This window comes from Eutrigla gurnardus (assembly GCF_963514095.1).
Source record: "Eutrigla gurnardus genome assembly, chromosome: 19".
Classification (NCBI taxonomy): Eukaryota; Metazoa; Chordata; class Actinopteri; order Perciformes; family Triglidae; genus Eutrigla; species Eutrigla gurnardus.
The window spans coordinates 11,846,705-11,867,996 of record NC_139930.1 but is presented as its reverse complement, the minus strand read 5'-3'; the positions used below and the strand labels follow the sequence as shown (position 1 = coordinate 11,867,996).

Sequence of the window (21,292 nt, the reverse complement as noted above, 5' to 3'; positions counted from 1 at the left end):
GCCTATATGATTAGTCCATTCAAATAGTCCCACCAAGCTGCTGCTTGCAGGCGTAAGCGTAGAGTTTGAGTTTGCTGAGGTTGTCAGTGTGCTGCTGTCCAGTCCAGGGTCCAGTCACCCACTGGTCCACGTCCAGCTCCTCCAGCTTTTCTGGCTCCACTTCTTCCCCCACGCGCACCAGGCCGTCCCTGGACACCTGGGCCAGAGGACGGTGCTTCCCGAGGCGGCACGTCTGGAAGCGGAGTTGAGGTTCCCATTCATTATCTCATTACAAACGCTTATCTCACCTTTTATTACAACATGTGATGTAGTTCTGCAACGTGTCCAATCTCTTACCTCGTAAACAGCACTGAGCTCCTGGAAGAAGGCCCGGGCTGCAGCCAACAGAGAGGGGCTATTGGGACACAGCACCACATAGGCCACATCCCGCTGGCCCCCGTAAGGCTCCAGCAGCAACTTCTCCCAGAAAGGTAACGCCAAGGGGGACAATGCCATGAAGTCCCTCTCCCGGTCGTAGCCCAGTAACACTGTAGGGATAGGCAGGGGCTCTGGTGACTCCTCCGAACCTGAGACAAATAGAAATAGAAACATTTTTAGTGAACTACAGTCTAATGACTACCTTTCTTTGCATTCCACACTACATCTTTAGAGATAAAAACAATAAAAACAAACGTATAGACCCACCGTAGGAGCCTCTCCCAGCCATCTTGTGGAACTGCTGCCAGGTTAGTGGACCCTGAACATGCTGGATGTTTTCCCAAGTCCGTCCCGATCTCTTCTTCTGGATTGCGTCCTGCAGGAAAGGCTGCAGGGACAGCAGCATACGGACCATGTCCTGGGACGACAGCATGTTCATGTCCACCACTGTGGAGAGACAAAAGTAACGTGATTTTATACAAAAAACAAAGAAATAACTGCACGTAACACACATTAATACGACCTTCAGATACAGAAAGACAGCTAGACATACATAGAAATAATATATTAGCTCTAAAGTAGGCCTTTATTCACGGGAATTGATCACACCCAAGGATGCTTTGTTATTTGTTTCAAACCTTTCCTTACCGTTTGTGTGCGGCCAGGAGTGAAGAGCTGTACTTCTGACAACAGCCGGATCTACTTTCCCTCCTGTGTGGTTGTCCACGTACTGCAACCCCTGCTCCAAAGCGTTGTAACAGTCCACGCAGGCATCACTCCCGTCTGCCCACTGCTTTTCAGACATCCAGCTTTGGAGCAGCGCCCCCTTGCGGCCGTGGCAGGAACAGCTGAGGGGGAGATGCAGCGATGCCAGGGAGGAAATGGGCTGAGAGCAGTGCTCCTGCAGAAGGATCATGACCAACGGAGAGGCGGGGGCCGCGTCCTGCGGACGCTTGGCCCGGGGGTCGCCCATAGTCGGGTCCCGCCGGCAAAGAGCCAGCCTCCTCTCGGCTGCACGGCCGACCTCAGAAGTCCGCCCATAAATATCCAGCTCATCCTCCAGGAAGAGGCCTGTGCCGTGGGCCAGCCGCCGGTTCACAATGGCACTGAAGCCACACATACAGCGGTACTGATCTTCACACGTGGAATCGGGGATGTACACCCCCACATCCGCTCCTTTGACATTCATATTGCAGGCACAGATACAGCAGCTGTCAAAGTTGCGATCCTTGAAGACGTTGAGGACGGAGTCTGAGAGCAGGAGCATGGCGTACAGGCTGTGGGCCTCGGGCAGGGAGGGTCCCTGACGAGCCAGGGGGTCTACGGAGCTGAGGGGCAGGCTGGTGGAGGGCGTGGAGGCCGGCGAGCTGAGCTCAGTACCATCCTGCTTCACCGAACCCTGCCCGGAGCTCGCGGCGTTTATACCTCGCGGCGTACGAGGGGTTCGCGGAGTCGGCACGGAGAAGCGGGGAGTGGCGGGGGATGGGAGGATGCCGCCGGTGGTGCCCACGGAGGCGGTGGTGCCGCTCATCTGGCCGTACTCCTGGTCCGTGAGGGTGTTGACACTGGGCATGTTTCTGGAAACCACACACATGGAAGGAAGTTAAAACTCATTCAGAGAGAGTAAAAAGATCCTTCAACCAACGGCACTCTTTCTAGGGAGGAAGACGCTAACTTCACAAACCAAATACTCCAACACAACATTGTTCTTAGATAAAACATCATTTTATGGACACTTCTTGGTGACAAAAGCTGACTACTCACGTGTATCCGTCTCGGATGAAACTGTTGTTCTGGGGAAGCATGACTGGGAAATGCTCCATTTTGGGCATGAGGGCCCACGACGGCCGATAGTAGCATTGGTCGGGGAACTTAAGTTGTGGTAGAGTTTGGCTGGGCAGGCAGGAGAGTGGGGCGAACATGGAGGAGCCTATTTGTGGCTGCAGGAGATATGAGCGGAAAATATAAGTTCATTATTCAGCAGCATAGACAAAAAAAGTATATCATCTGGTGATCATTTTCCCTGGAATTACAAAATGTGGTAGGCATATGTAAATACACTCAGTGGTTCTAGGTAACAGACCATTTTGCTTATATATTCAAGGTAATTTTAATAAACTAAAGTCACTGAAATGGCCTTTAAGGATACAATATATGATGTATTTTAATGGTTCTCAGATACTGTTATACTTGTCAGTAGTATAAAATCCTGGTCTGGTTTTGTATTTCCTGTCAGGGTGCTTAAAATATTCTGTGTTCAAATCATAAACCGGTGAAATAAAGGAGCCCGACATGTTCCAAAGAGATATTCATCACATCCACAACAACATTTATAGACTCTTCAAGTGTCCAATTTTGGTAATCATGTGCCCGCTCTGGCATCTCTACATTTTATGGCCAGGTAATCACAATTAAATCTTTTATTCCTGTTAGCTCGAGCAAGTCTGGCAAGTCTGGCAAGTCCCCCGCCTCCCATTTACAAGGTGATATTTCCTGCACCAACCGGGGCTGAATGCATGTTGACTGTATACCACATCACACCCTATAAACGATATAAGCGCCGGTCCAATAGGATGAGATTCTACGACATCTGGAGCAAAAGAAAAGAACCACGCGGTTGTCATTAATTTACTTAGATCCAATCAATTTGAACACTAAGCCGATCCTTTCGATCCTGTTTGCGTGTTTTATGTATCGAGCACTGACGCTAACAATACTTGTTGTTTGTGTTGACAAGCAGATGCAGCTAATAGTGGCCACTAATGTGCATTCCACTATAATTAGCATTTCCCAGCTGCGGTCTGTACAAATGTCTGTCTCACAACACAGAGATAGATAATTAGTGAGCTCCAGGTATCAGTGAGCCTGGCCAGCTGCTCAGCCCTTATACTGTCTTCCCCTTGATGAGAGTTTTAAAAAGGATGAAAGTCATTTATGAAAGTCATTTACGAGGCCGAGTCCCTATTCTCATTCTTTAGTGTAATTTCCTCAGTTCACACTTAAAACGCGTGACGCACAAAGCTAACATCTTGCTATGTGTTAACCGGGGATCGGTTCCGCCTCCTCACCTTGATGTCCTCCTGCCTGGGACTGGCCACGCCCTCCTCGATCTCCATCCTGTACTCGGTGAAGTGGGCGGAGGCTAAGGGCAGCAGATGGTCGGCCACTCCGCTGGGCGCCGGGGGCTCCTGGCTCGGGGTGTCGCGGTACGTCATGATGGGAGAGAAGGCCGGGTGCTGCTCTAAAGACGGCGGCGTGGGAAACATCCTCTGGAGGTCTGCTACTGCTGGAAGGAGGGAGATGGAGGACACAGAGATAATGGGGCTATGCGTAAAAAAAACTGGAGTCAGATAGAAACCTATTTCACTAATTACTCTGTGAAGTGACTCACTTGATGGATAAGGAACGGCCACTCTGCCTTCTTTCCCCGGAGGACGATCCTCTGTCGAGACGGGCAGCTTGGTTGAGTGCTGGATGGGGTAAACAGTCTACAAATTATTACACAGAAGATTAGAGGATCAGTTTGAATTAAAACAATATGTTCAGCTTCAAATTCCTGAAGCATAAAATATAAGGGATGAGAGAATTAGACATCAGCGTCTGCATTTCCACTAAACCTGCCAATTAGAGGATGTTAGAACTGCCGATTAGACAGACAGTACATCTTACAAGCGGTTTGTTAAGGGCCAAAATAAATGTGTGCCAGAATAAAGTACGTTAACCACGACGCCTCACCCCCAGCTCTTCCTCGTCTTCATCAAATATGTTGTCCAGATCGGAGATGTTGACCACCAGATCCTTTTCTCTGGTGAGAGACGGGTTGGCTTTGGCAGCTGCGTCGTCCTGACCCGATTCATCTGGAGCAACAACACAAACACCTTTAGCTCCAACACATGAATAACTGCACTCGGCATGCTGTGGAATGTGTACATGATGTTGAATGTGGCGGCGGCGGCGGCAATGTCCCACCGGATTTTGGAGCCGAGTTGAATATGGACATAGCGTCTTTCCCATCAGGCACTGCTCCGTTGCTGGTGATTTCGTCTCCCTGGTGAATGAATGAGAAGAAAGTAAGTCCAGCTGTAGGTTTTCTGAATCGTAACCATCACCTATATGTTTCTAAACTGTGTCCTACCTTGGCCTTCTTGCTGGGTTCTCGTCCTTGACCCTTTAACCTCTTGGAGGAGGAGAACGTGTACTCGATGTCTCCCTCCTTGAAGTCGTAGGGATCGTCCCCGGGTTCCCGCAGGGCCTCCACGCCCGGCTGCTGAAACAGGCCCAACGTGTGGATGTGGTCCCTCACCCTCTCCTCGGAGATCTTAAATCTCTTGTGAGTCTGTGTGTATAGTCTGGAGGAGACAAGAGGGAGAGACAAAGGCAATCAAATTGAGTGTAGGCGTAGTTAATTCTTTCTGTCTTTCTGGCTTTATTTGCAGCCCCCATATCTTATCTCATCTCTCATAAATAACTCTTATCTCGTTAATGCTTTCATTGGATGTGTCACACACAGTAGCTGGAGCGCTACCTGACAACGGCGTTTAATCCTGCGGTTTTTATTGCCAATGCTTGCACTGTCCAAAATCTCCAGAGGCCTAGAATCATTGAATCTGTATTCTTAACAACTACTAAGATTTTTAGGAAACACTGCTGTGGCGTCTCTCTCCTACCTCTTTAGTAGAGCTCCCTCAGTGGCCGTCTCTGTCTTCACTTCCTCTAATTTATCAGTGGGGAGTTCACAGGTTCTGTAGTCAGTCTTATCGGTCCTGGGAGTCCTGAATCCTCTCCACCAGCCGGCCTCGTTCTCCCTCTGCCTCAGCAGAGCCGTGTACAGAGCCGTCTCGCTGCTCATCAACCCCAGCCCCGAAGCCCCATCCTGACATATGGGCATATCCACAGGCCCGTCCAGGACCTCGGGGTCCTGCACTCGGGGGTGGGGGCTGAGTGTGGGCGGAAGCGGAGACATCGGGGAATGGAGAAGGGACTCGGGGCCTTTCCTGCCGTTGGAGAGGGGTTTGGGATACTTGCAGCTTGGCATAGCAGCCAGAGGCTCCAAGGACGGCTCCAGAGACACGAGACCGCCGAGCGGCGGCCCTCCTTGCGAGTCCTGTTCCAGAGGGGTCTCCTGTGTGACGGACAGACGGTGGTGGAAGGGGATCATGGCTGGCCTCTTGGACTGTTTGTCAGCCTTGTCTGTCTTGTCACTTGTCTTGTGTTTGGGCAGCGAGGGAGGGTATAATGACGGGCCGGAGGACTGAGCGGGGTTGGCACTACTCTGGGGGTTGGCAGTCGACGTGGTGGTTAGATTCAACTTCTGCTGCTTCAACCTACGACAACAGCAAGGTGGAGATTAAAAAAGACACTTAGAATCGCATTAATTACAGTATTTTACTAGCATTTAAATGTAGTATTTTGTGGTTGCTTTTTGTCTGCATATTACAAAAATTCCCTAAACTAAATCACAATTGGAGAATCCATTTAGCAAGAAGATTTTAATAGAAATATGTCTTTTGCAATACACATGAACACATTGCTCAGATAGTGCACGTATGAATATGATGCTGATGTTGAACAGCTCGGGTGCAGCTCTGTGGTACCTGGAGCAGCTGCACGAAGCTCTCGCTCCCAGATCATTGAAGTCCCACGTGGCGACTCCATTTGGCACTTCCTTCTTAGGCGTCGCGTCGGTTGGCGGATTAGATCTGCGGGGAACAAGCGGATCCGTGAGGCCGCCGGCTCAACTGCATCGCTGCACTTTCGTCACGATCACACAACGGAGGAAACAACACCGGGCGACGGTTTGAACTTACATGTGGTGCGGCTGGCTGAGATAGCACTCCCTCCAGGCCTGGTGGACCACCTGACAGGTGAGCTTCTTCCCAGAATGCTTCGGGCTGATGCTGGCGACCCCCATGGTGCTTTCGGGCGTGGGGACGCTGGAGACGGAGGTCACAAAGCCGCTGTCCGCTGGAAAATACGAAGGGTGGAACGGATGTGGATTTTAAATAATGAGATGTAATAATGTTGCATGTAACGCCTCGCAGGAAGGTGCGTCTGCGTGTGTTTTACCCGAGCAGGGCTGCTGCGGCGACGACGGCGGCGTGAGCGGCACGCTGCAGTGGTTGGGCTCCCTGCTGAGGCCCTGAGCTGTGAGAACAGGTGGAGACTGCTCCACCGGTAGGTCCCCCTGGGCTATCAGCGCTAAAGCAGCTGGGTAGGTCATCCTCACTCCACCTGAGGAGAGGAAAAACATTATTCACCGTTATGAAACATTAGCACCACTTTATTTAGGAAGCATCTTTTTTTTAAACACACGTTGCAACGTGCTTTACAGTAACATGAGTTAAGACAAATTAATAGCACATACAAGACACTGTCAAATTATAATACATTTAAAAAAGCAAGCTGAGGGCCATTTTTATGCAGTCAGTAATGAACAGCAATTTTTTTTAATTATTTTTACTATGTAAGACCCCATACAAGAATGATTGTGCCTTCACACTCATCCTATCCTTCATTAATATCTCGCTAAAGAAAAGGATATTTATACACTATATGAAATCTACTTGTTCCTTACCCATGAATGTAATCACACACTTTCACTGCTCATATAAAACATATCATCTTAAATCCCTTCCCACCACGGTTTCAGGCAGAAAGACTAGACAGATGTAAAAGCCACTGGTTTCCAGAGGAGTTTTGATTATAATCAGGTCAGAGCGACGCTGTGGGATCAGGCTGATTAGACCGAGCTGTTAGAGGAACTCCCCTGGGCTTTTTGCCTCGACTTCCCTATCTTTCCTGCTCCCTCCTCCCCTTCAAGTCATTTCCCCTTTTCCACCCTGAGATGTGATAAAAGACTGAGGATCACTGGAGCCAAAGTGTACTTCAATAGCACCCTCGGCTCAAACTACTGGGAGTCCACACGGGGGCGGAGGGTTCGGCACCCTCTTAAATCCAACAGAAGTGTTTCCGTACCTACGATGACCTCCACTGCCGCGTGACAGTTGCGATCATAGGCCTGGCTCGCTTCTTCTTTCTCCTTTTCTCCACTTCCCTCTTTCTGCGGCAGCACCACGGGGTAGAAGTAGCTCCACTCCTCCACCAGCTTCCGTGCCGCCGGGTCGCTCATCTTGTAGGCCTGACCGGTCAGGGTGCCGCTCAGACCGTACGGACTCAGGATCACTGCAGGAGCAGGAACGGATAGGGAGAAGGGAAGGCATGGTGTTACTACCTTCACTTTGCTGTATTCAGTTATATCGCACAGCAAAGACAAACACTGTAAGTGCAACAAGTTTACAGAAATAAACTCATTATAATCTCATTTTATTTAATCATATGATCGGCAGTATTTCCATTTTATACCAATAAGAAATACAAGATGAGCTGATAAAATCTCCATGAAATCAGGAGCTTAACTACCGTTTAGCTGGAATGACAAAGTACCTCTACTTAAGTTCTGAACTTACTGTTAACATATTGAAGTGCTTTATATTTCTACACGCAACACTTAAGAGGGAAATGTTGTACTTTTACTCAACTACATGTATCTTTAGTCAGTGATTACCATGTACAACTATAACAGTTAATACATCATTTATGCTCATTAATACATCAGTATCATAGCAAACAATTATTTCATTATCGATTGCTTTTTCTTTTGATACATTAAGTATGAAGAAAGAATAAAATGTGGTTGTGATCCATTTCTACTTGATAATTGCATATCAGGCTTTGTTTTGCTGTATTGGACATGTTCACCAGTAACACAAAACCTTTCTTCATTGCAGTGCATGCTAACTGAACATTTTCTCCTGTGTGCATTAATCCATAGGGGGGAAATTCAAACAACGGCTATGTGGTTTTACCTTGTACGGGTGTGATGGAGGTCTGGGCGAGGCAGATGTGGTGCTCAGTGACGTGGTAGGCAGGCTGGTGCTGGGCGATCTCCACACTGGTGCACACGTTGCTCTCCCCGTGGAGGAAGAAGGAGAAGGAGCACGATAGGTGTTCACTGGGGAGGAGAGGGTTCAGGGATGTGAGACCACAGATAGGGAGAAAGAGCACAGGAATGCGGCGGTGCGTATCTCCTGTTGTGCTGCGAAGGGAAGATTTTTCACACCGCGAACAATCGGATTAATTGGCAATATGAGTTTGCGCTGTGAAGTACAATCTCTTTGTCCGATTTAATTACATTTACCTCCACGACTGTTAACGTAATTGAACTGGGATTTCAATTGAATCAGAATCACATTTAATTATGTTAAACATGAGATGAACCCATGAATCCCATCTATTGGAAAACAAATGGCGGACGTGGACCTGCCAGTCTTTCGGGCGGCGGCGTGACAGACGATGGCCGCTTTTCTCCCGAGCAGCAATTTGGAGAACGACATTCAGAATGTGTCTTTGCAAAAAAAAAAAAAAAAAAAAAACCTAGCTGAGCTCTGCCTACATTGATCATCTTCATCATTTCCCACACTGGCTCCTTATTGCAGGTATAAATCCTCATTTGCTTATGACTGATTGTGGCGACTACATGTTTACATATGCAGCGCTCCCCTTATTACGCAGCCCAGGCATAGTTCATCATGCATTGCTCCTATTTTTTTAATCACAGAGGAGTAATTGTTGGGGCCTTATTGCAATCTGCATACCAGTGGGCGGGCTGGACATCATTAACTACCAAGACAGCTTCACTGATGTATATTTTTAATCTATAAAGCTTCTTACCGCCTTGGTTTATATATATCAGACTGACAATAAAGTCAGCAGGTACTGTTATCTCCTTGTGATTACCCTGCTGCCTATGCAATATCTCCTTTGCCCCGAGGGAGCCGGACCTCCATTTGAGCCGTAATGGATCATCAAATTCAATAAAACGTCCAGTTCCACACAGTCACTCATGGCCAGAACTAAGCACCCTCTCAAGGGAGCCAGATATCTCGCGGCGTTGACCGCGGCGGCCTCCAGATGGCGCCGAGCGCACCCAGAAAGAGAGGGAGAAGAGGCCCGATTCCTCTGCTTTCATGAACATTCCTGATGCTCCCGGAGAAAAACACACCCTTCGAAACAGGTGGTTCGAACACAGCGATGCACAATCACGGGAGAGCAGAGCCGACGCACACAGGAGTCTGTCATCTCGCCATTCACATCTGTACGACGCACGATGTCGCCGTCCTGCAGCCCGGTCCTCGGTGCATCATTGCACATATGAGGAGTTATATATAGCTGCAGGGAAACAGCTGCAAGCCAACAGCACCACCAGTCCAGCTACATGACATGCACAGACAGCCCTGATTCACATGTAGTATCTAACCGGTGTATTTAAAATCATAAAGCCACATTCTCTAATAATAGGAAGTCATTTACCTTAAAAAGATATGTTTAAGGTCACGGGGTCTTGATGGATTCTATGTATTTCACTATGTTACACTGTCTCTTCTGGCTGCGCTGCACAGCTTTAATCAGGCTACAAAATAACTGAAGCATCCATTAGAATGTATTTCCCTCTTGTGTTGATCCTGCTGTTTATATTGTTATTATATATTTTTATGAGTGTGTGTGCACTGATCGGGACTGATGTGTGTTAGGAAAAGCACGACTCCCTAAAGACCCCTCGTAAAAACAGCTGCTCTGGACAAAAAGCGGGGAATCACTGTTGGAAATCACCTGTTCTCATTCAGCGGTCGGCGTATCGGCGTCTCTCGTTGGCATCAGACGGCGATCCAGACAAATTAGTGGCTGAATACTTTTGATATTCCAGATGGAATCGCTGTGTGCCGATAAAGAAACGTTCACCACGGCGCTCTCAATTTAATCTACCTGCCAGATTACAACCGACGAAGACTCCTGAAGAAAACATGAATATTGTGCACGGAGGGAAAAGTTCAGTTTACACAATTCTAACTGATAAACCATACAAGCAATCTGTGTAACCACTAACTAATGTGCAACGATTATGACTTAAGATATATTATAGCTGCGATAAAGTTGCAATTAAATGTGATTCAGGGAAAAGCAGATCTACAACAGCAGCATCAAACCGTCGGCTGACGCAGCGGAGAGATTGATGCTCCCTGTCCTTTTACAAAGGGCATTTTTCTGCACAGTAAGCGGGTGCGAGTGTGCGGACACACTGGGCTCCTCGCGTCCTCGGGGGACAAGCGTGCGCTGGCGTATGTGCGTGTGCCTGTGAGTGTGTGTGTTTGTGTTGTGAGGACAGTGGACTGAGATGTGAGGCAGCTGTGTGTGCTGGGCTGCATGAGTACAGGTATTAATAAATGAAGAGGAGTGATGGCTGAGACTCGCCTCAGGGCTGACAGTACTGGAGAGATATAGAGAGAGGAGACAGAGGGAGGGAGGGAGGGAGGGGTGAGAAAAAGAAGTGAGAGTGAGAGGAGGAAGAGCAGGGTAGAAGGAAGGACGATGAGAGTAGAAGATGGAGATGGAGACAGAGCGAGCGGCGCTGGAGGTGGAGCAATCAGGGAAATGCATGAACGAGAGAGACGGAGGGGGGGAGGGGGTCGAAGGACGGAGAGGAAATGAGGAGGACAAGGAGAGAGAGACGTGGTGTAAAATGAGGAGTGAGAGCAAAACGAGTGTGGGAGAAAGAGGAGGAGGTGAATAATTCAGTGCAACGCACTACAATTGCTGCACACATATCGATGAGATCAGAGTTTTAATGGGCGGCTACTGAGCACAATTTTATAGCGAAATCAATCAGGGAATGGTAGAGATGGGCGAACACGCACACACTCACTGTCTGGGTGTGTGTCTGTTTAATTTGGCTTCATATGTGTCCAAGCTTGAACGCCAGCATTAATAGCAAAAATGGAATAAAGGCTACGATGTGTGTGTGCATGTCAGGACGACGACACACGCGCCAGCATGAAAAGACACGTCGTCACACGAACACGGTCGCTTCAACCGGCGTCCAAACAAGCGTGTGATGCTTGTTTGGACGCCAGTTAAAGCGACTGTGTTGGGTTCATGTGACGACGTGTCTTTTCACCTCACCGCGGCGCCACCAGCCAGCCAGTCAGCAGGGGAGCTGGGTAATGTACGACATGCATCATGAAAGTGACGCGCACGCATCTGTGTGCAATCACACGCACACTAACTAGCAATAGTTATCTCGGCTGTGGGGGGACGCTCTCGTGTTTAACCCAGTTGGATAAAAATAATAAAACAAGATTAAAAAAGGCTTCTTTTTTTTTTTTTTCCTAGAGGCGTCTAAAGCCCATGATGTGATAACTGTGTTTAGACACCATTAACAGTCATATGCACTAAGCAGGCATGATAGCATTGCCTTCGATCCTCTCAAATCTGTGGGATTTATCTCCTTAATCTGCACTTTAAATGCTCTGTCTGAGTTCTCTCCATCCTCTAACCCTTCCTACACATTCTGCACGCATCTCCTGGAAACGCAGGAGTGTCAACACTGCTCTGGTGCACCGATGGGAGAGGATGTGTTTACCCCGTTGTAAACTCTTGGTGAGCGGCGTGTACACACATGCTCAAAAAGGTCCTTTCCACTGCAAGCGGCACGACGAGTATATTCCACACAAACATCTCCAACCGAACCAGCAAACAACTCTCGGGCTAATGCAGGCGCGCGCATACGTTCCCGCACGCACGCCGGTATTAGCACGAGAATAAGGGGGGATGCAGTCGGCGTGATGTATTATTCAGCGGCTCCCAGGGTGGTTTTAGCCAGTGTTGCTATCGCAATTTTGGTGCTCAAACACGACTCCGACTATGTATATGGATTCACAATGAAAAAGGTGCTCAAGGACACAAACTGTGCGCACTCATCGGCCTCTCTGTGGGCGCAAGAAGCACGGAAAGGAATATCACTCGCAAGTTGAAATATGATTTTTTTTTGTCCGTTTCGAAAAACAGCAGAAAAATAATACTGGAATACTAGCTGGCTTTTACCTTCTTATCTTTGGTCCTAATTAAAAAAGAGGAAAAGGATCTGCCGGTAGGCTGTTGCTGTGATGTATCACCATCCTCCCTATTGATCTGAGTGTCTTTTTTTTTCTTCTTCCTTCTCTCTCTCCCCCCGACCCCAGTGGTTTCACCTGCTAATATTAGAAATCTGGGGGATAGCATCACATGTTCTCTGCCTTCCGTCTGCAGGGAGACGTAGAACAACACTATTCAAAGGAGAAAATGCAAATATTGCAGTAAATGTAAATATTTAACAAGGGTGAATGAAAAGGTGCCACTCCTGAACTCTTATCTTAAAAGCACAAAAGAAACAACACTAACATTGCACTGAAATAAACATGATATGACATCAGATACCGTCTCATTCCTGTGTAGTACATTAAAATATTCAATGGCTTAAGTGCATGTAGTCAATCTTTAATGTTTGCAAAAGTACAACAAACAGGATGCCTTCCCATTAATGGTGCTACTAAAAAATATTTACTGGCTGGAGAAAAATTAATTCAGGTTTCCTCTTTTCCAAATCCTGATGCTCTAAATTCAAACCCTTTAAGGTGCATTAGAGCTGTTTTTCACTCCTGGTCTTTATAAGCCAGTCAGAGTCCACCAGTCCACCGTTCATTCAGTCAGTAACTCACTTAACCTTATCTATCCGTCTGCCAGTCAGGCCAAAAGCATCCATCTATCAGTCAGCCACTCGCTGGGGCATTTCTTTGTCAGTTACCTTTGTAAGCAGTCAAATAACCAGCTGCCTCCCAAGTCAACCAGTAAGAAAATCTCAAATCAGAAAAAAAACATTGTTGATCTTCCACCAGTCACCCACTAACTCCTTTACATATTTATGCTCATATTCTTTTATCGGTGGTAAAAGTCTTAAAGGCCTCACATTTTAATTATTTTACATCCATCACACTATTATTAATGTACTGTAGCAGCATGTTGCACACAGCATGGTTCGGTTTGGAAGAAGCACGTGACTTTCTTTCTGTCGGCAACTGGGAGGGTTTTTAAGCCCCTGAAAGCACCGGGGAAAAGCAATTTGCAATTTTTAATTGTGCAAACAAATAAAATCAAAACAATCTGTATGAGGTGGGATGAGAAACTAATGTTTATTTATGTACATTTTTATTCATATTTTTCATTTCTGGAGATTCCTTGACCATGACCTTGTGATGTGGCCCAACACCAAATGTTTGTTGTCTAGGAGATGGGTAATTTCTCAATGTCATTGGTCTCTGGGGAGGGGAGGGGAGGGGAGGAGAGGGGAGGAGAGGGGAGGAGAGGAGGCTTATTCTCCCAGGTCAGGTAAGGATTTCTGTGATTTTGTTTTTTTCTTTTAAGTAGTTGAAATAAGCAGAGCAACTTGTTTCATGCTCTAGCACCAGAGGACAGCTCTATTACACTGTAAAATATGAACATTATTTATGCATGAGAATATGGCTATTAATGCGAATGAAAGCACCTAGATTAACAAATACACTGTGTAGTGTACTTGGCATGCATAGAATTGACTGAACTAATGAGAGAGACAGTCTCTTATACATCCATTCATCCGTCTATAGCAATGATTAATTTACGACCCCCCATCCCTCTCTGATCCCCACCTCCCACCACACACACACACACACACACGAACACACACACACACACACACACACACACACACACACACACACACACACACACACACACACACACACACACACACACACACACACACACACACACACACACATACACACACACACACACACACACACACGCCTCCTCCCAGCTCTTCCTCTCTCGCGCCTCTCCTCTCACACTCGCTCTGCATCCCTGCAACTCTCTCTCTCTCTCGCTCCCCTCAGCGTCTGATGCAATCCGTTACCAACCCAGCGCTTTCCTCCCATTCAGACACAAAGAGAGCATGAGTGTTGTGCTGAGAGAGGAGGAGGGGGGAGGAGGGGGGAGGCGGGGGGAGGAGGGGTGGTGTCCTGGATGTGCCAATCCTCGCCGTGCCCCGGAGACACACGGGAGATAAACACCAGATAAGCTTGACAAAAGGTGGCGGCGCCAAGGCACAGGAGTTGGCACGGGTAAGGGGTGCAACGGCACGGATGTGAGCACCAAAGCGCCCCCTGTTGGGGATGAAAGGCACAGCGTGGGAGTGAAGACGAGACAAAGGAGCTGGTTACCGCTGACGCAGGAGGTCAGTGCATGCCTAACTGAGCAATGTTCCCTCGTGGCATGAAAACACTGACGGCCGGGGGTCTGCAGGGGTCCTCGGGGTTCACACACTGTCAACTGTGGGGCAACGCTGCTATTCTGGGAACAAGGGGGGGGATGGTGTGTGGGGGCATTTAGGACAGTACGTGTGTTGGAAGCAAGCAGTGGAGACATGTGGAAAGGAGAGATGCCACGGTTCCCTTGCACAATGTGATACAGGCAACACGCCCGCGCATGAAACAGCACCGCAGACATCTACGTGAGATTTGTGTTTGTTTGTGCGCCGCCGTGTGCTCAGGAACGCTTTTCTCTCTTCCTCCCCTTCTCCCTCTCCGTCTCTCCTTCCAGGATGTTCAATAATTTACAGGCAGAACAAGTCAGGATTGGCTCAGCAGGGGGCGTACCAGCTGACAACATATTCATATAGAGCTGTCAAAACCGAGAGGAATTACATGATGCCAGGCACGCACAGAAATCTCTGCACTCAAAACACTGAGGGGGAATTTCAGAAAGAGAATCTCAACCTTTGTTTGTCACCTTCCAACACTCATGCGATTGACTGATGAGGGACTTTCTAACCTAACCTTTATATATTTTTTCCTCTTTTCTCTTCCGGTCTGAATCTGATTGTGAAATATAATAATAGACCAAATCTGTATGTCACAACCGCTAAAAAAATGATTTGTGATAAAAGACGTGGGGGCGTTCACCTCGTGTGACCTGTGAGGGTGAAGGGATACAATGTGAGTGGTTTGGTTTCCATGCAAAGAAAATCACATCCTTCCTCCTGTCATCACACCATCCGGTGTGCCCTCATGCATCTGCATATCTACGCTAATTTATTCAGCTTTTCTACTACTTTAATTCATCACCTGCATGTGCAATGTGTTCTACAGAGGGTGCACTTTCACAGTCACGTCAGGCTTCCTCCCAGTGTTCCTCCAAGCGACCCATGTGACGGCGCTCTCTCGGCGGTGCACCACACTGAGGGACTTCCACGCGCTCTACAACAACTAACCCCCGAGTTTAGCTGCAGTTGCTCTTGTGTCAGCAACTTTGCGGAGCGAGAGTTTCGGTTGCACCTCTTCAAATTGCATTTGAATGACAATGCAATTTTTTTTACAGCTTCCCAGTTTAAAAAAAAATAATATAAAATAAGGACAGGTGCCTGGAAGCGACATTCTAACAGATGTCTTAAATGAGCAATTTGACAGCTAAGTGGTTTGCCACTGGAACGCTTAGCATTTCAGCGCGCTACGTGGGAAAGAAGGAATGTCGCATCCTCGCCAGCACGAGAAGCTGAAGTGGGCTGAAGCAACAAGCTGAGCGACTGTCATCACCCCCACCCATCTTCTTTTTTTGTTTCAGTCTGTCCATCACACACACACACACACACACACACGGAGAGAGAGAAAGCTGTGAGAGCTGGACTCAGCTCAGCTTTCACCCCTCACCACCGTTCACTGTCCTGGTTTTTAATGGACTCACAGCACGAGTCGGCCGCGGGAACATCAAGGAGGAGCCGACAAATACCGAATCACACGAGAGACACTCGCCTCGCTGAGTCTCACACAGACTAACATAGGTGTGGGAGAAGTCCAGCGGTGTTAATCTGAATGAGAGGATCTTCTTACCTGTTGCCCAAAGACTTTTCTTCCAGTTCATGCGGCTTGAAGAACCACTTCCCGATCCTCACAAAGCCCTTATCCATCAAACATCTGCAGCGGTGAAGAAGAAGAAACAGAGGAGCCGACGGAGGAGAGAAAGAAAGTTATTCATTAGAAAGGGAAGAAGAGAGCCGGGGAAATGCTTTACCATCTTGTATAATGCACTTCCGCACATGAATCATGCAACAAGTAGTATTCAGGGGAGGTTTTGTTTTAATGCTTCTTGTGGTGTAGAATGTCCTTACATCACGGTACTGTTTCTGGATGACAGCTTCCACAGGTATCAGACCTTCTGGCCTTACTGTACACAGACCTCATCGTTTCGCTTTAATGTCAGCTCTTTGCCTGTTAGACCTATTTTATGACTTACTATTAGGGCTGTCAAAGTTAACGCGTTAATAACGCGTTAACGCAACATCCTCTTAACGCCGTTTATTTTTTTAACGCGCGATTAACGCTCGGTATTTAAAAAAAAAAAAAACGTGCATTGTATGATTTATGGCCGTCGGTGGCACCTGTAGTCTTGATCCAGAGAGAAGGTGCCTGTCCACAGGCAGCGGTGTTTCCCCGCGTCCCATTCATTGTCGAGTGAAAAGCCGTGCAATGCATTCTGGTAGCGTTGCGGCGAATGTCGAGAGACGGCGCGCGAGTTGGCCGCTCCTCATTTGCCTAAAGTTGAAGTCGAATCTACTTTATGCTAATCAGAGGCGCCAGGCTCGACTCGCCGCCTCGGGAACGCTCGCGAACGCTCGCAAAAAGTTGTTGTTTAAAGGAGAGCGCCTGTCAATCATCCTCTAGTGGCAGCCCACCAAGCGTGCAATACTGGGAAGCGGCGCGTCCACACGCGTTTAAAATCGATTTGTGAACGGCAAATTCACCTTCAAAAGACTGCCGGATGGTTCAGTCGATAAGACCAAAGTCATCTGCGCGTACTGTGGGTATGAAATGAGCTACCATAGAAGTACGTCCAGTCTGAGATATCACTTGCAAGCCAATGCACTTATATCCTAACTGTACTTATCTCCTGTTACACTATCTCCTGTGACATGTTCACTTTAATTGTTTGTGATATATTCTTATAACCCTGTTTTGATCCCATGTTTTGGTAAGGGGATATTTGAAGTGTTAAATAAACATTTTCATAAATCAAGAATATTTGCCCTTATGTTGTTAAAAGTATTAAGAATATGAAAAAAATACATTAAGGTACATTTAGAAGAAGAAAAAAAAATGTGCCAAAAAATGCGATTAATTTGCGATTAATCGCGAGTTAACTATGGACAAAATGCGATTAATCGCGATTAAAAAAATCAATCTTTTGACAGCCCTACTTACTATATATATAAACTGCAGCGGGGACCGTCCCTCAGCCACATCTGAGCGATGTTTGAGGTGCAGCGTTTTAAGTGCGCAGGAATGGGAAAGGTAATCTTGGCACTAATCTTGCTTTCCCCCCCAAAGCGGAGTGCACTTTTACGCAAACCATTTTCTTTTACGTCAGATCAAAATGTTATCACATCAAACAGTTCAGTCGTCGTTGCTCCCTATTTGGCTATCCCCCCGCCATCTGCACACTCCTTCGCCTCGTGTCAGCCTCCTTTCAGAGACAAGAAGAAAAACCGCGGCGCTCTCAGAACTTTGACTCCTCTCTGTGTGCAGGTGCCAGTGAATTCCCCTCTGGATCCTCTGACCCGGGTCAAGGAATTACAAACTGGTTTTATGGACTCCTCTTCACTCAGCCGGGCTGAGCCATCCAAAGCTTTTAGCCTCCAGCTCTACCATCTTTGGTGCAGTCTTATCGACTCCGATTCATTTTAGGGCAACATTAAGGAAGAAACGGTATTTAAAGTGGACTGGTTGCATCATGGCAAGGGCTTAATAAAGTGTGTTGACCCAATAAAATGTTTCGGCCGTCACAACAAGCCGCGAACACAATGCTGATATATCATCGCCATATAATGCATCAGGAGTTTCCTCTCCTTAGGGCTCTGCTTTGGTTTCCACCACCTCCTGAGGGAAATATATTAACCGTTCGGCCGCTAAACGGTCCGTTTGCCGTTCGCCTGCTAGTCGCTGACTCCGATGGCGACGCGGTGTGGAAAGGAAGCAGATGAGAGCAGTAAAACTGAACTAAAACAGTCGAGTTGTGAGCCGTAAAACCAAAATCAGGGGCTGAACAACACTGACGGACTCGGCTGAGCAGAGGGGGAACTGCACAGTTTGGAGATAATCCTCTGTGAAATTCAACATTGTGTATAAAAACATTCATAAGAGCAGCTTTGAAGAGAAATATGGGATATTATATTATAATATTGGGAGCATGTGTGTCTATAGCCTGTCGCTATAAAAATCAAAAAAGTAGGAAGTTTAGTCTTTGTCCATGTAGCATAAACATTTGTCTTCTACCCTTGTTTAATTGGAATATTTATAGGTTTGCTTTATGCGTAATTGTGTGTTTAAGACCTAATTAAACTGTATCTTCATTCTTAATAACGGAGATAATTAAAATAATAATAATAATAATAATAAGAGTCGGTGGCAGAGGTCAACGTTGTCTGTGTGGTACGGCAGCGATCGTGGAAGTGAACCACCCTGTGTTGAAATAGTGAGCTATAAAAGGAGTTAGCTTCAAGGTAATAGGAAGGTTAATTCAACCTGCCCCCTATGATGATCACTGATGCTTAACTTAATAGAGAGCAAATATGTGCTGCTTCATTTAACAGATGGCTCTGACTCAGAAAGGAGAGCTTTGGGTACTTGAGCAAGTGATTCAGCGCTCAGATTATAATTTCATTAAGGTGAAGCTGCTGGGAGAAACACTCCAACTGTCTGTCAATACGACACAAAGTTCCTTTGTTTGGGGATTTTTTTTTTGTATTTTTTTTTTGCATATCGTTCAAGAGGTCGTTCCTGTTGATTTAAATTATTTCTGGTTCATCAATTTCAATTATTGATATTGAAGTGTTGAATACTTATGTTTATTATACTATATATAAAGTACAAAACAATATAACTTTTAACTTCTAATGTATGCAAAAGAGTGCTGAATAAAGGTGACTTATTCTTAATGATAATATTGTGCATGTGGGTCACGTTGTACACTCATGCTCTCTAAATCCAACCATCATTGCACTAAAAACCACACCCTACGTTCCGTTATTGTAATTTAATTAAATCAATAAAAAGACATTTCTATGCATCTGGTAAAAATAGTTAGTTTTACTTTCCTACTTAGCACATATATTAACACTATAGCACTAAAGGGTTTCTGTAATCCTATTATGCAGCTGTATGCAGACATTTTAAGTGTTTATTAATGTACAATATTTGTCATGTTTGGGATAATTTCAACTGTGTTTTCTCATATTGTCCCTCAGCATCTGTTTGCATCCAGCCCCCAGCCATGAGTGCTGAACAGGAGGACGAGGCTTTTTTTTAATCAAATTGCAAAACTTCAGAATCCTGCAAAGCTACGTACTTCAGACACTATGTGTCACAGTCTATGTTGCCAGTTATGCAACATGTTTTCATGTCATGCACGCTGTTCAGCAGCGGACGGCGTGCTCCTTTACCTTTCCAGCAGGTTGTGTATGGCCTTGAACAGGAGGGTCCGGCACTCGTAGGACAGCCCGCATTCCCAGAGTCCCTCCTCCGCCACTGCAACAGAAGGAGAGAAGAATCCACCAATTACAAATCTTGTTATTTCACTCGTCTCGATAATAAAAGAACGCTGTGATATATTTTTTCATCGATGGCAAAACATCTGCAAGCGCCAGCTTGAGGATAATAAACAACACATGATTCAGCGTTTAACTGCATGTGTTTATAGCCCGCTCTGTCAAAACATGCTGCATGTGCTGATGAGAAAGCCTGCGCATCATATTAGAAATTACACAGAAGATGAAGTTGCCTCTCTGTGTGTGCATGTGTGTGTGTTTGTGTGTGTTTGTGTGTACAGAGGGTGCTCGGCTGTACAGCTGTCAGGTTGGCTGCCCAGTCAAACCCCATGCAGTTGTCAGCAGCAGTTAGCTGCAGTGTGAGTGTGGCTGGATGTGTGCATGCTGACACACATGCTTGCATGCTCAGGTTTGTTCATGCACGCATAGTTTTAACTCAACCCTCTTCTCTTTTTCTTTTTTCTTTTTCTGCAAAATCTCAGCAGCTGAAGACGAAACGTGGTCAAATCAGCTCCGGAGATGTCAGCGGCCAGTTCACACGTGTCAAATGTGTTGTGAACAACGGAGCGCCCTTTAACCCCCCCCCTCCTTCCACACACACACACACACACACACACACACACACACACACACACACACACACACACACACACACACACACACACACACACACACACACACACACACACACACACACACACACACACACACACACACACACACACACACGCACACACGGAGCGGCCGGTCAGCAGTGTTTCTCTTTGTTCTTTGCCTTATACCTGCAGGGCTCCTGGAAGAACTGGAGGATTGTGGGTGGGTGATGTGTTTGCTTATAGGGTGGTGGCAAACAAACCAAGCATCACAGAAATACACAAGAAAAAAAAAAAGAAAAAAAGCAATGAGAGACAGAGGCTGAGGGGGATGGCCTGGGGGATGGGTGGCATGAACCCCAGTAGAGCTTTTCTCTTTTCCTCCTCTTTCCTTTCTCTAATTTTGTGTGTGCATGTAGTTGTGTTTATTTCTTTCTCCTTCTCTGTTGCTTTGTTGATATTTCCCTCCTGTTTTTTTCCCCTCTCTCCTTCTTCTTCTTCATACCAGAGTGAATGAAATTTCCTTACTCGCCAGAATTACCCTGTAACCATGGAAACGCTGGCGGTGAGAACATGGCGCCCTGGCATTCAATTTCAACACTGGTCCCTCCCGCCCCTCACCCTCCTCCTTCTCCTCCTTCCTCTGTTCTATTGCTTGCAACACTCCCCCCCTCCTCCACCACCCCCCCCCCCCCCCCCCCCCCCACACACACCCACCCTCATTTACTCCTGCTTCAGGGCTCAGACAGGAAGCTCGCTCTAGCCAGCTCCTCTACAG

At 46.9% G+C, this 21,292-nt stretch overlaps 1 protein-coding gene across 4 annotated transcripts in view; it reads right to left on the bottom strand.

Moving 5' to 3' along the window:
- The window catches only part of LOC311030020 (mediator of RNA polymerase II transcription subunit 13-like), a 66,151-nt gene that overhangs the window by 6,744 nt on the left and 38,115 nt on the right, over nucleotides 1-21,292 (bottom strand). Inside the window, exons 3-20 of one of the 4 annotated variants that reach the window (XM_084035505.1) lie at nucleotides 19,817-19,901; nucleotides 16,212-16,295; nucleotides 8,283-8,428; nucleotides 7,393-7,599; nucleotides 6,484-6,648; nucleotides 6,225-6,381; nucleotides 6,012-6,116; nucleotides 5,085-5,741; nucleotides 4,553-4,766; nucleotides 4,387-4,465; nucleotides 4,153-4,274; nucleotides 3,809-3,905; nucleotides 3,486-3,703; nucleotides 2,182-2,357; nucleotides 1,066-1,994; nucleotides 685-864; nucleotides 337-566; nucleotides 34-232 (exon numbers count right to left, since the gene is read on the bottom strand). In XM_084035505.1, the coding sequence (XP_083891631.1) occupies nucleotides 34-232; nucleotides 337-566; nucleotides 685-864; nucleotides 1,066-1,994; nucleotides 2,182-2,357; nucleotides 3,486-3,703; nucleotides 3,809-3,905; nucleotides 4,153-4,274; nucleotides 4,387-4,465; nucleotides 4,553-4,766; nucleotides 5,085-5,741; nucleotides 6,012-6,116; nucleotides 6,225-6,381; nucleotides 6,484-6,648; nucleotides 7,393-7,599; nucleotides 8,283-8,428; nucleotides 16,212-16,295; nucleotides 19,817-19,901 (4,050 nt within the window). The remainder of the gene's footprint in view (nucleotides 1-33; nucleotides 233-336; nucleotides 567-684; nucleotides 865-1,065; nucleotides 1,995-2,181; nucleotides 2,358-3,485; nucleotides 3,704-3,808; nucleotides 3,906-4,152; nucleotides 4,275-4,386; nucleotides 4,466-4,552; nucleotides 4,767-5,084; nucleotides 5,742-6,011; nucleotides 6,117-6,224; nucleotides 6,382-6,483; nucleotides 6,649-7,392; nucleotides 7,600-8,282; nucleotides 8,429-16,211; nucleotides 16,296-19,816; nucleotides 19,902-21,292) is intronic. The other 3 variants (XM_084035506.1, XM_084035507.1, XM_084035508.1) reach the window with 3 other exon arrangements.